This window comes from Colossoma macropomum, unplaced genomic scaffold, assembly GCF_904425465.1.
Source record: "Colossoma macropomum unplaced genomic scaffold, Colossoma_macropomum, whole genome shotgun sequence".
Classification (NCBI taxonomy): Eukaryota; Metazoa; Chordata; class Actinopteri; order Characiformes; family Serrasalmidae; genus Colossoma; species Colossoma macropomum.
This window is the reverse complement of record NW_023494792.1, coordinates 17,331,650-17,343,751: the sequence shown is the minus strand read 5'-3', so window position 1 is coordinate 17,343,751 and position 12,102 is coordinate 17,331,650. Positions and strand designations below refer to the sequence as shown.

At 38.8% G+C, this 12,102-nt stretch overlaps 1 protein-coding gene across 2 annotated transcripts in view; it reads left to right on the top strand.

Moving 5' to 3' along the window:
- Positions 1-12,102, top strand: part of LOC118811811 (PDZ domain-containing RING finger protein 4-like) — a 64,357-nt gene that overhangs the window by 30,780 nt on the left and 21,475 nt on the right. For both annotated transcript variants that reach the window (XM_036576308.1, XM_036576309.1), the window contains exon 2: positions 7,138-7,391. In XM_036576308.1, coding sequence (XP_036432201.1) covers positions 7,138-7,391 — 254 coding nt within the window. The remainder of the gene's footprint in view (positions 1-7,137; positions 7,392-12,102) is intronic.

Here is a 12,102-nt window from a genome sequence, read left to right as displayed (position 1 = left end):
CTATCCTCTCTCACCTGCTCTGAGCTGAGGTGTGGGTATCGGGGGTTGTGTAGTAAACAGGGTAAAACTGCTCAGAGGTTCTACTGACCTACATCCTGCGCACTGCTGCTGTGGCGTGCCCTTGACTGCCAGATTTTTATTGTTCTGCTTTTGAACAGAGGTGTACAAAACCTGTTTCTGTTATGCACATATGATTCACAGCTTTATCTGTATTATTTTGTTTATTACAGTGAGTGAATAGGTCACTGTTTCAAAAGCACTTAGGCACTTAGAGAAGGATCCAAACAATATATTGGTTGACCAATAATATCAAATGATATTCAGGTCCTGCAACTTTATTGGTTTTGGCAGAAATGAGGCACCTATAATTAGTGTTAAATTATTCACGTGATAAAAACCATTGACTTTATAGAAAACATGTAGATGTAGCATGTTAACATGTAAAAGTATATAGCATGTTAATTACATGTTTTAACACAAGAAAGAGAAACCTGTCTATGAAGAAAAACTGTCTGCAATCTGAATTTTCAATCACAGTATCTGTCACATAATTGTCGTTTTGTTCAAGCTCTATGTTAAGTGTAATATTAAAAGTTGTGTAAACACATTGTGTTTAAGATGGCGTTGTGTCTACAGGTCATCAGCAGCTAAGCTTAGGCCATAATGTGAATTAAGCCAAATGATTATCGTCTGCAGAATTATCACAATACACTGTCATCATGATCCAAATTCATTACAAAGTACTATGTATGTTACAGAGAATTACTTTATAGTTTACGTTTCCCTATTGGTAATATAATTAGCCTATAATTACTGACTTGTTTAGCTACTAATCTTTTTGATCATTTATAATAACAACTATATTCTGCACTAATGACATGTAACACTGTTAAAGTTCACTAGTTCTCCCTGTTTGTTTGGTTAGAAACCAAACTATTGCCAAACTGGTGTGTTGGCACACTTCTTCTGGGTAAGCTTAACCATTTTACTCTCCAGTAGATCCCAAGTTCTTGAGCTTCTTTGTTTCATTTGCGTGCACCCCAAACAAAAAAATCTGTTATAATCTTTTGAAGTGGTGTTGAAAGCATGTATGTATGTAGTTAATTATTTGATTGTTGTGTAGCCTTTTTTACTGTGTTTATTTTTGAATGTAGATTAGAATGATTGTACAGTGGTAATGATTAAATAAAGGTGAAACAATGAAAATATCATGTGGCACATGAAAGAGAATGAAAGAATGATGATTTGACACATTTAAATTATTGAGACATGAGCCAATTTGTAACATCAGGCTACTGGTAGCCTTTTAACTAAACAAGTGCCTCACTATGAAGGCATCCCCTAAAGTCATGATGAATTACATTATAATCAGCATTCCTTTTGTACAACAGCTTTTGAGAGATGAGAGATTGAGAGAGATTTTTGAGAGCTGTAGAGAAATTGGACTAAAGCGTTAAAGAAAGACATGTCAAGAGATCTTTGTTTACTCACAGTTTGACAGTAGCTTGTTTACAATGGCTTTCTGAGTGTGAAAAGGACGTCCTGTGAGATTTAGCATGAGAAAACAGCTCTCTCCCCACCACAGCTGCGTGTGAGTGTCTGTGTGCAAACATTACCAGATGCATCTTGGTTTGGCCATTGCACTCATCTGTCTCAAGCCGTTGCCATCTTAATGTCAACTGTTCTTTATATATATATATAAAAAAAACCCAAGCATTGTGAGAATAATTAGTATACTGGCACTGAACCAGATTCATTAGGGAGGAAGCAATTTTAACTTTGGATATTCAACATGTGTGCAGTGCTAATTATGTCACCAGTTTAAGGATTATGCTAAGAAGTTTCTCAAGGACAGCCTTTGTGTGTTTGCCAGTGTTCTGGAGCCACAAGCATCTGTGTAAACACCATATAATCAGCCTCCTGCTGAAAATAGCTCCAAAAAAGACAACTTTGCTGGAGGAGGAAAAACCACTGCTTAATTTGATCAGAATTGCTCAGAAAGAGTTACATCTTTAAAATTCAAAAAAACATAGCTTGTTCCTTTATATCCTCTCCCTCAAAATCAAAGAAAGTTTTTAATGGTGATTGGCTGCTATTATTGAATGATAACTCTGTAATTAGGAGTAAATATAAATCAGAATAGGGTAGGGCCAAATGATGGTCCTTTTGCTGATTTCATGTCCCATAGCCCACTCTAAGTCTGTCATTTTCCTCTTAAAGCATATTACTCTTCGCCAAGTTAAGATGCTAATCTCTTTAAATTATAAATTCTCCCTGTATTAGCATTATACTCTCTGCATGCGCTGGCCTTGTGAATGGCCTTGCTTGTCCTTGAACATCTGTGTGGTATTAGAGCACGCTCTGACACCGTTAGTGCTAAACCACTGGCAGGTAGCAGAATACTAACGTCGTGGCCAGGCGGGTGCCCAGAATGCCCTGAATTAATATTCAGTCGCTCAAATGGGATTAATTGGTCCATCTGGCACTCATGTAAACAATGAGGAAGTAGTCCTCCTTTCGTCTTTCTGCTGTAAATGGCTTCTTTTCCTTCAGCAAGGCCACGTCCGCCATCAGGCTAGATGCTGCAAGAGACATTGCTAGCACTTACCATTTGTTCATTTTTCTCCCAGCCTGTCATAAACCATAGGTGCGCTCATTTATCTAGTTCGGCTTCTTTGTCTCCAATCCTGCCGCTTCAGGAATGGACTGCCCAGCCATAACAGAGGCGTTTTCACACAGCACCAGACTCCAAGCTCAACCCCAGCGGATGCCTTGCACCTGGTGTTAACAATAGGTTTTGAATGCTGACTAGCAGAAAAGGGACACAGATTAGGTCCATGGAGTAAAGCAGAGTGGAAGATGAAAGTGGGTCCAGAAAGATGTCTGCCATGTCTGCTACTGATCATTCCACTTTTTCTCTTGGCACATGTTTGTCGTAAGCATCCCTCAGGAGAGATGACCTACTTTATTGCCTAGCTGATTAATGCAGCATTGCTTCACACAAAGGTCACTTCAGTGAGAGGAGCAGCATCTTCAGAGGGAGTGTTATTGAGAGCGCTTATCGGCAGCAGAGAGGTGACACATAACTTTTGTAGGGTCTCGAGGCATCTCGGCCATCTCTGCCAGGAGATAACGCTTCCTCTTTCGCCATGTGTGACAGAATACCGCAGCAGTTGTAGTACCGAATGTAGTAATGTTGTGACTCGTAATTCATTTCTTTACTTTTGGCAAATGTTTTGGATCTTGATTACCCCAGGACACGATACAGGCAAAACTGACATTCATTTTTCTCTTAGAGGAAAAACTGCTGAAGTTCCTAATATTGGCATGATGCTAAATACAGAATGACTCACAACTTCAGTGATCTATAGCAAAGGTCCACAGTTGACCTGCGTGTGCTCTGGCCACAAATGCGTAATTTACCACATCTGTTGCAGGGTTGGACAAACTTTACAATCTTTTACAACACAAAACTATGACACATTTGCCACCATGCTAATGATAGCTTGATTGCACAACCTTCCACACATACAATATTAACGTTATCTCTATCTTATATAATAAAAATGTAGATATTTTGATTAAAAAAGCTGAGGTTTTTCTCTCCAGGTTCAGTGGAATTTTTGCCAGTGTTCTATGAAGCTTGCCAACCTGCTAACAGGTACTATGAAAAATGCCTTTATGAGCTGAGCATGGACAGGTTACTTACTTGGAATAAAGTCTTGTTGTATTAACGTACATTGAAGTTTCCTTTGCTTTTCCTGTAATTTCACCCATTTGAGGTAGAGTTTTATCAATAGTATAGTAGTTATAGCTACGTACAAAAGCGCTTGTCATTATTAAAATAATAACCTATTGTCTAGAATACATCCTGTTGTAAATGAAATCAGCACAGCTTGCTTAAATTTTTAAAAAGAGCCCTGGTAGTTTATGCAAAATGTGCTTTGTTTTATTATTGGGTTATGAAATACATTTACACTCTCTATTCATTTGTTTACACTTGCCTTAAGCAACTAAATGAAGTGTTGTTTTTCTAACTCAACAGTGCAGCATTTTTCTCTCTCGCTCACCTCCTCTCTTCTCTGTTTTTTTTTTTTCTGTCTCTCTCAACTCTTTCTTTGTAGTAATCCTAATGGATAAGAAATGCTAGGGGAAAAGTAGTATTTCAAAAGCTGAGGGGGAAAATTGTGCTGGCTTGACCATATTCAAGCAGCAGATTCTTATCTTCTATTTCAAAGCCTATTCACAGGAGTATTTCATCCGTATTGTTCTCTCTGGCTCCCAATTACTGGACTAAATGAACCAGGCCTCTTCTCCATATATATGCCATGTGCAGAGCAAAGATATTCAATTCAGTCAGCAAATAGAGGGGTCCAAGCACTCTCTCACTGAGAATACTGACCACTTAAGATCATGATACATGTTTTAAACGATGCAGAGTTGCTGTTTGAGCTCTGCTCTTCTTTTGAAACATATTCTGCACTAATTTATAATTTATAGCATTCTGAAAAAGCATGTAATTACTTTAGTATTCATTTAGCTGTGGGGATGAATGTTCCAATAGCTAATCAGTATCAAGTTGTGAATTATACACAGCATTAAAAAGAAAGTCTTTCAAGGAAATAAAATGTTGAGACTACAGGCAGTAATGTGCCCCACTTAATGTAAAATTTCCTTGTTCACTTTATGGCACAATACCACTTTGTCTTTTCCAGTATTGATGGCAGTGTGAAAGCCTTGAGCATCGGCTGATTATTTTGAGATATTTTATATACAGTCACACAGTGTGAGTATGTGGTATTTCAAGATAGATTTGTGACAGGATTGGATCTGATTTATCCCTTTATTCCCCCTTCCGATATATGCATCAGCAGTTTCTGATATCAGCCCATAGGGCTGAACAGTTTAGGGAAACTCTCCAGTTGTAATTTTTCTGACCAATTTTGCGAATGCCATTTAAACATGATTATTTTCTGTAAGTTAAGCTCCAGGCCTTTTATTTTGCCAAGAACACCACTGCATCCTTTTTTTGTTTTCAGACATCGTCAGGATCAGAATCATTATATTTTCCCTGTGGTATCTCGATAGACACAACTAATCTAGCTCTCCCATTGATTAGGACTTCAAAAGCTGAACTGAAAGTCTAACACTTGACTGCTAAATTAACCACTAAAATCCTGACTCTAGGCCTTCTGGAGGTCCTAAATACATCACTGACTGTGAATGAAATGGTAGCCTCACTAATGATAGCCTCATCTCTGTGTCAATGCTCTTTTTAGCACTCATTTACAACTATTAACTATTAGTGGCTAGCATAATAATAGAATTCCATTGGGGCACTAGCAGCAATTAGCATTATCACAAAGGTGTTTTTTTCCCTTCTAATTGACTCTATTTGACTCTGTGGCCCAAACTGAGGGTCTGGCTCTAATATTCACAATTTGCCACTTTACGTCTCTAATATTAATGCTTGTATAAGCTAAGTTTCACTTGAATGTTTATTTTATTTTGACAAGTTTCAAAATTTAATACATCTTGATCTGCTTACAATGATGCATAATAAATGGAGCAGATATTATATACTGGCTTAATGACTTTCTTTCTTATTAGATCATACCTATTTGTAGGACATCACACACATTTAGCACTCCACATGGCGACTAAGAGAAACAGCGATATTATTCATTACTTTTGACACTGTTCTCTTGTGAGAGCAGAATGCCATTGCCCATTTTAACCAAAGACAGACTGGCCTCAAGGGGACACAGCATAAAGTAACCTGCTATTAGTATGCATAAATACTAACCTTTATGGCCTTAAGAGAGAAAGGACCATTCATTTCATGCATGGGCTCTGATATTCATCTCTATTTCTCCATTTACAAACTAAATGAGACAGAACTGAGTATTTTGTAGATAGATGCTTAGAATTAAGTCTGTTTGTGGAATTAAGAAGTTAATTATTTGAAAAGGTAATGACATTGCAGTTTTGTTTGGTTGCTGCTCAATGGGTGAGCAAATGCTTTTCATTAATAGCGCACAGGTCCCGTGTGTGCCTTAATTGCTGCCAATTGGATCCAGCCAATAACACTTAATTATAGATTAAGGGCTAAATATGAGTGGAAAACACTAAATGGCTTAGTGGCTAAACCAAGGCCCTTTATTGTGTAAGTTGTATTGTGTTTTAGACCAATCACTTGTTTTTTGCCCTTGCACAGCGGTTGAACTGGGGCACTGCTCCGTTAGTAAGCTTATGAAGTGCTGCTGTTATGTCAGCAGAGCCCTCTAGGCTCTTATGAAGATGAAGAAAGTATCCTAATCCCTGTTTTTTCTCAGGAAGATTTGAAAGATGATGAGGCATAGGGTAAGTTTTGAAAGTCAAAACCTGAAGTTAGGAAGTGTTATGAGATGAAGTGTATTGAAAAAAATAAAGCACGCTCTTCAGAAAAAAGCTGCAGATAGAGTGATTTTGATGACCCCCACTTATCCTTAAAGGAGAGTAATTTTTATGTCTGTTAAGCCTTTTAAAATGGATCTGTTAAGAACCATGAAGGACTGTCTCTCCCTAGCAGTTAAAGATTCTTTCTAACCCTAGAAGGCATGTGTTTTTCTTTACAAATTGAGCATAGGCCCTATTAAATGGTGCAATGGCTGAGAACGTTGGAAAGGATATGAGGAGAATGTGCAGATATGCAACATTTAATATGATTTCATTGGTGCACTAAAATAGAATCTGATCATTTCAGTTAGCAGTTATGTATATGAGCAACATTATCACTGCACACATTGTACAGCACTATAGAATTTCTATTAGTTATATGGTCGAGAGATAAATGTTTGTTGCAAAGATTTCATCCAGAGCCCCACAGTCTTATCAGGGATCTTCTTTAAAGTAAACCTTTTTATCATGTTAGTTCACATCCCTGGTCATACTAAACATACTTTACTTCCTACTCCCATCACCCCAACTGTTACTGAGTAAAGATGCTCAGTTAGGACAGAGAGACTCCCTGATACTGTTTTAATTGGACATACATGATGGTATGGAAGGAAAATGTGTTATGATTTTTGATCCACATTGGCTTTAAAGGTCCATTTGTTAAGAATGACCGACTGTGATGTCTAACCTCCTCTGCAGGTGAATGGGAAGGACTTATCGAGGGCCAGTCATGAGGAAGCAGTTGAGGCCTTCCGCAGTGCCAAAGATCCCATCGTGGTCCAGGTGCTCCGGCGGAACCCTCTCCCGCGAGGTCAAGGGTCATCTCAGGATGTTCAGCTGGTGGATGTGTGTACACAGACAGACATCACCTTCGAGCACATCATGGCTCTTGCCAAACTCCGCCCGAGCAGCCCACCCGTGCCAGACATCTGCCCCTTCCTGCTCTCGGACAGGTAAGACCAGCTGACCCTGAGGAGGACCAGTCTAAACCACAAAATACAAATGTTTCTAATCTGAGAGATTAGAATCCAAGCCAATCAAGTCATATTTAAATAAATTATAAATACTTACAGTAACAGCATGTTCAAAACCAAGAAAAAGGGTAGCCTACTTTTACACATGGTAAAGCAAATCCAAAAGTAGTGTTTTATGGTATAAAATCTTTTAAATTTCATATTAAAGTAAAAGGTACACCAAACACATTAGATCAGTGGGTCAGTTTGTAACACAAGTTAACACTGAATATAAAATGGTGATTTCAAAAAGTAATCCAAAGGAATGATGGTATGTCACACTGTGCATAGACTAAAAATGTAAGTCTATATTCACACCCACATTTAGTCCAAATTGTATCATGTTCGTCCCCAGATATAGCGTTTTTAAGTTTTTACACATTTTCTGTGTAATTTTGATCAATTTTTATGGCTTTTTTGTTCTGCTGTATGTTGTGCGAATAGAAGTCAGCATCGATCTATTCTCTAAACACTGCAGTGTTTCAGTGCTTCGCCTGGGATGCCCTACTGCTGTGCATATATATATATATATCTATATATATCTATATATATATATATATATATACAGTGGAGGAAATAAGTATTTGATCTCCCACTGACTTTAAAAGTTATAATACAAAAAAATAAATGAAACTTCCCATAATTTTATGCCAGCTTTATTTTAACAGCGACACTTAGAATATCAAAAGAAAAACTGAGAAAATTACATGAAATGAGAAATAAAAATTAATTTGAATTTCATTGAAGGAAATAAGTATTTGACCCCCTAGTAAAACATCGTTTAATACTTGGTGGCAAAACCCTTGTTGGCAAGCACAGCAGTCAGACGTTTCTTGTAGTTTTTTATAAGGTTTGCACACACTTCAGGAGTAATTTTGGCCCACTCCTCTCTGCAGATCATCTCCAAATCCTTAAGGTTTTTAGGCATGCATTTGGAAACGCGAAGCTTCAGCTCTCTCCATAGATTTTCTATGGGATTGAGGTCAGGAGACTGGCTAGGCCATTCCATGACCTTGATATGCTTCTTATGGAGCCACTCCTTTGTTTCCTTGGCTGTATGTTTTGGGTCGTTGTCCTGCTGGAAGACCCATCCACGACCCATTTTCAGTGCCCTGGCGGAGGCAAGGAGGTTGTCACCCAGGATTTTGCGATACATGGCCCCGTTCATCTTCCCGTTGATGCAGTGAAGTTGGCCTGTGCCCTTAGAAGAAAAGCACCCCCAAAACATAATACTTCCACCACCATGCTTGACGGTGGGGATGGTGTTTTTAGGGTCATATTCTGTATTTTTCTTCCTCCAAACACGTCAAGCTGAGTTGAGTTGAGGCCAAAGATCTCAATTTTGGTCTCATCTGACCACAGCACCTTCTCCCAGTCTCTCTCGGAGTCATTAATATGTTCATTGGCAAACTTGAGGCGGGCCTGGACGTGAGCCTTCTTGAGCAGAGGAACCTGGCGTGCACTGCAGGATTTTAAACCGTTACGTCTCAGTGTATTACCAATGGTTTTTTTGGAGACTGTGGTCCCAGCTGCCGTGAGATCATTAACCAGCTCCTCCCGTGTAGTTCTTGGCTGATTTTTAGCCTTTCTCATGATCAATGAGACTCCACAAGGTGATATCTTGCATGGAGCTCCAGGCCTAGGTCGATTGACAGTAATGTTGTACTTCTTCCACTTCCGAATAATTGCCCCAACAGTTGTCACCTTCTCATCCAGCTTCTTACTTATGGCTTTGTAACCCATTCCAGCCTTGTATAGGTCAACAGTTTTGTCCCTGACATCTTTAGACAGCTCTTTAGTCTTGCCCATGGTGGAGATTGGACTGTCACTGAGTCTGTTGGCAGGTGGCCTTTTATACAGGTGACATTTTGGGACAGGTGTCTCTCATGCAGGTAACGACTTCACTGAGATTAGGGTGTGTCAGTGGTCTGTGGGAGCCAACATTAGTCATGGTTTTTTAGGGGATCAAATACTTATTTCCCTCACTGAAATGCAAATTATTTTTTATTTAAATATTATTTAATTTTCTAGATTTTCTTTTTGATATTCCATCTCTCACTGTTAAAATGAAGCTACCATAAAAATCATAGACTGTTTAATTATTTGTCAGAGTACAAACTTTCAAAATCAGTGGGGGATCAAATACTTATTTCCTCCACTGTATATATATATATTATGATTTGGTGAATTAATTTGATGAACTGGTTCTACTTTATTCAGGCTATTCATTAATTTGTGGGATTTTTCTTCATGCATGCTTCGGCCTGCTCTCAACTGCAGTGGGCTGGTCCCACGGGAGTCCACGCGAGTGAAGACCTCTACCATGTTGTTCAAGCCTGCTGAGTTTTCTGCTGGAGTAGAAAGTTTAGCTTCAGTCTTGCCTTAAGTTAAGTTTAGAACATGAGCACTGGGCTTTGTAATTTACCTCCAGAAACACTTCAGTCTATATGTGTTCCTAAATAAAGGCTCTGCATTCTTAATGAACTTTAAGAGCATCTTGGGGTTTCCTGGAAAACAACAAAGGAAACCAGAGCGCTCATTTCTTTTCTTTTTAATTTACTTGTGCTTGTTCTCAAGTTCCTCTCAAAGGAGTCACAAACTGTGAACAAGATAAAGTTTAGCATAAAGAATATCTAGGTTTCTTCCCCAGAGACAAATGGCAAACAAGCTGTGTGGGGCTTTTCTTACAGAATGCCAAGTTAATTGAGACAAGCTCTCACACATGCAGACAGAGACTGCATGTAGGGGACGTAATTAATACAGCACAATGGCCTTTGGATAATGAATTGTCTAAAATTTGTCACCCACACATGCCTCCTGTTTCGTTTTCAAATTCCATTTATGGTAGGTACTTTGATTTGGATTTCGCAATTTCTTAATAGTCACATTGTACCCAAAAGACTTGTGGTTAGATAAACCATTGAAGAAGTACAAGAAGTGCTTTTATATAGAGTGTTGTAAACCTTTTTGTCATATCACCTCATTTCAGAACTCACTGGCTAATGATCACAAAACTTTTAGTTGAAGATGTTCTTGTAATAACCAGAGCCTCTCAGTGTTCCTCTGCAATAGTGTGAGCTTTACAAGGTAATTAAAAGTAAATTGACCTATAAAATAAAAAGCATAGACACCTACATTAAGTTGAAATTTATTCCTACATCCTGTAGCAGGGTCCCAATGTAATCAACCTGTCCCATAAAACCAACACTGCTGTTGGCTCCTCATGTGCCATCAGGTGCCTCAGACAGAATAGAGATTTTATAGATCCAACAAAATGTGTTTTGTCCGAGTGTATCTCAGAGCAGATCATAAAACAGTGCAATTTTTCTGTATTCATATACTCAGTGGTGCACACCACATGGCAGATACAAAAAATAAACCATTCTTGCATTTACAATAGATAGCTGGTTATACAAAGTGGCTTGTGGGTGATATACAGTGAAATGTCCACCCTGTATGCCATTGCTGTACCACTGCTGTATTTTTATACATCTAAAATGCAGCACAGCAACAAATTATTTATAATGTATAAAACTTGCATAGATTGTTTTTTGTTCTCCCTCCATAGAAAACAGTCCTGTTTGCGTACATGTTGTGTGTTATGATTTACATATTCCCGCATATAGCAGCATATGGAAGAGCATATTTCTTTTCCTGGTTGTCTGGAATAATCCCCCGTGTTATAGAAGTGGGCTTGTTTGTGTGTTCTCCCCAAGGACAAGGGTACAGCATAAGGAGGAGGGGGTTTCATTATGGACTGAAGGCTTTATAGTAATTAATTAGAGACAATGTCCTATTCCTCTCATGACATCATCATTGAGAATGTATGACAGACATTTTATTCACCTGTCATTGCCGTCACAGGAAAGGACAAAGACACTATGCATGTGTGGGGGGGGGTTGAAGGGCTGTGATTAGAAGCTGTGACGTGCCTCTTCCTTTTTCCAGCTGCTCAGTCACAACATTCACTCGCAACTCATCTCTCCATCTCACTCATTTTGCTTTTCTTTTTGCAGAACATAACTATACACATAACTTTACATATGATTTAAAATTTTAAATCATAATAAAATATTTCTCCTACTTACAAACATGATATGGTTTGAACTGGATGGTGGAGCTGGATGTTTAGTCGTATCCATTTCCACCAACTGGCTAGCTGAAAGGTTGAAGGCTAGTGTGTGCTTCCTCTTGAAGCACTTGAAGCCAGCATCTCTTTAAAGAAAACAGTAACACAGTGTTGTTGGACAGCTAACAGGCATTGTGCAGTGTGATGGGGAGAGGAAGGGCAATTTAGTGAGACCAGCTTTGCTCTCTTGGACCTCCAACCACAGATGGCTGTGGCATTGCCGGTGACTAAATTCACAGTGTGTTGACAGTAAGCGTGCTTGCGTTACATTTACGTTACAGCAAAGTGGGGTGATTTTCGATTGCATCTCATTCATTTCTGTGGAAACAGGTGGCAGTTGTGCATGAGAGATTGTGGGAGTGGCAGTGGCATGAAGCATGCTGAGAGCAATGAAAAGTTAAGCTTTTCTCAAAATCAGAAGAAATTTTGCTGGGCGGCAGCCAGTCAGAATGTTGAAACGTGCTGCTCTGTGTAACATCTTGGATCACAATATTATTATTATTATACATTATTAAAGCTACA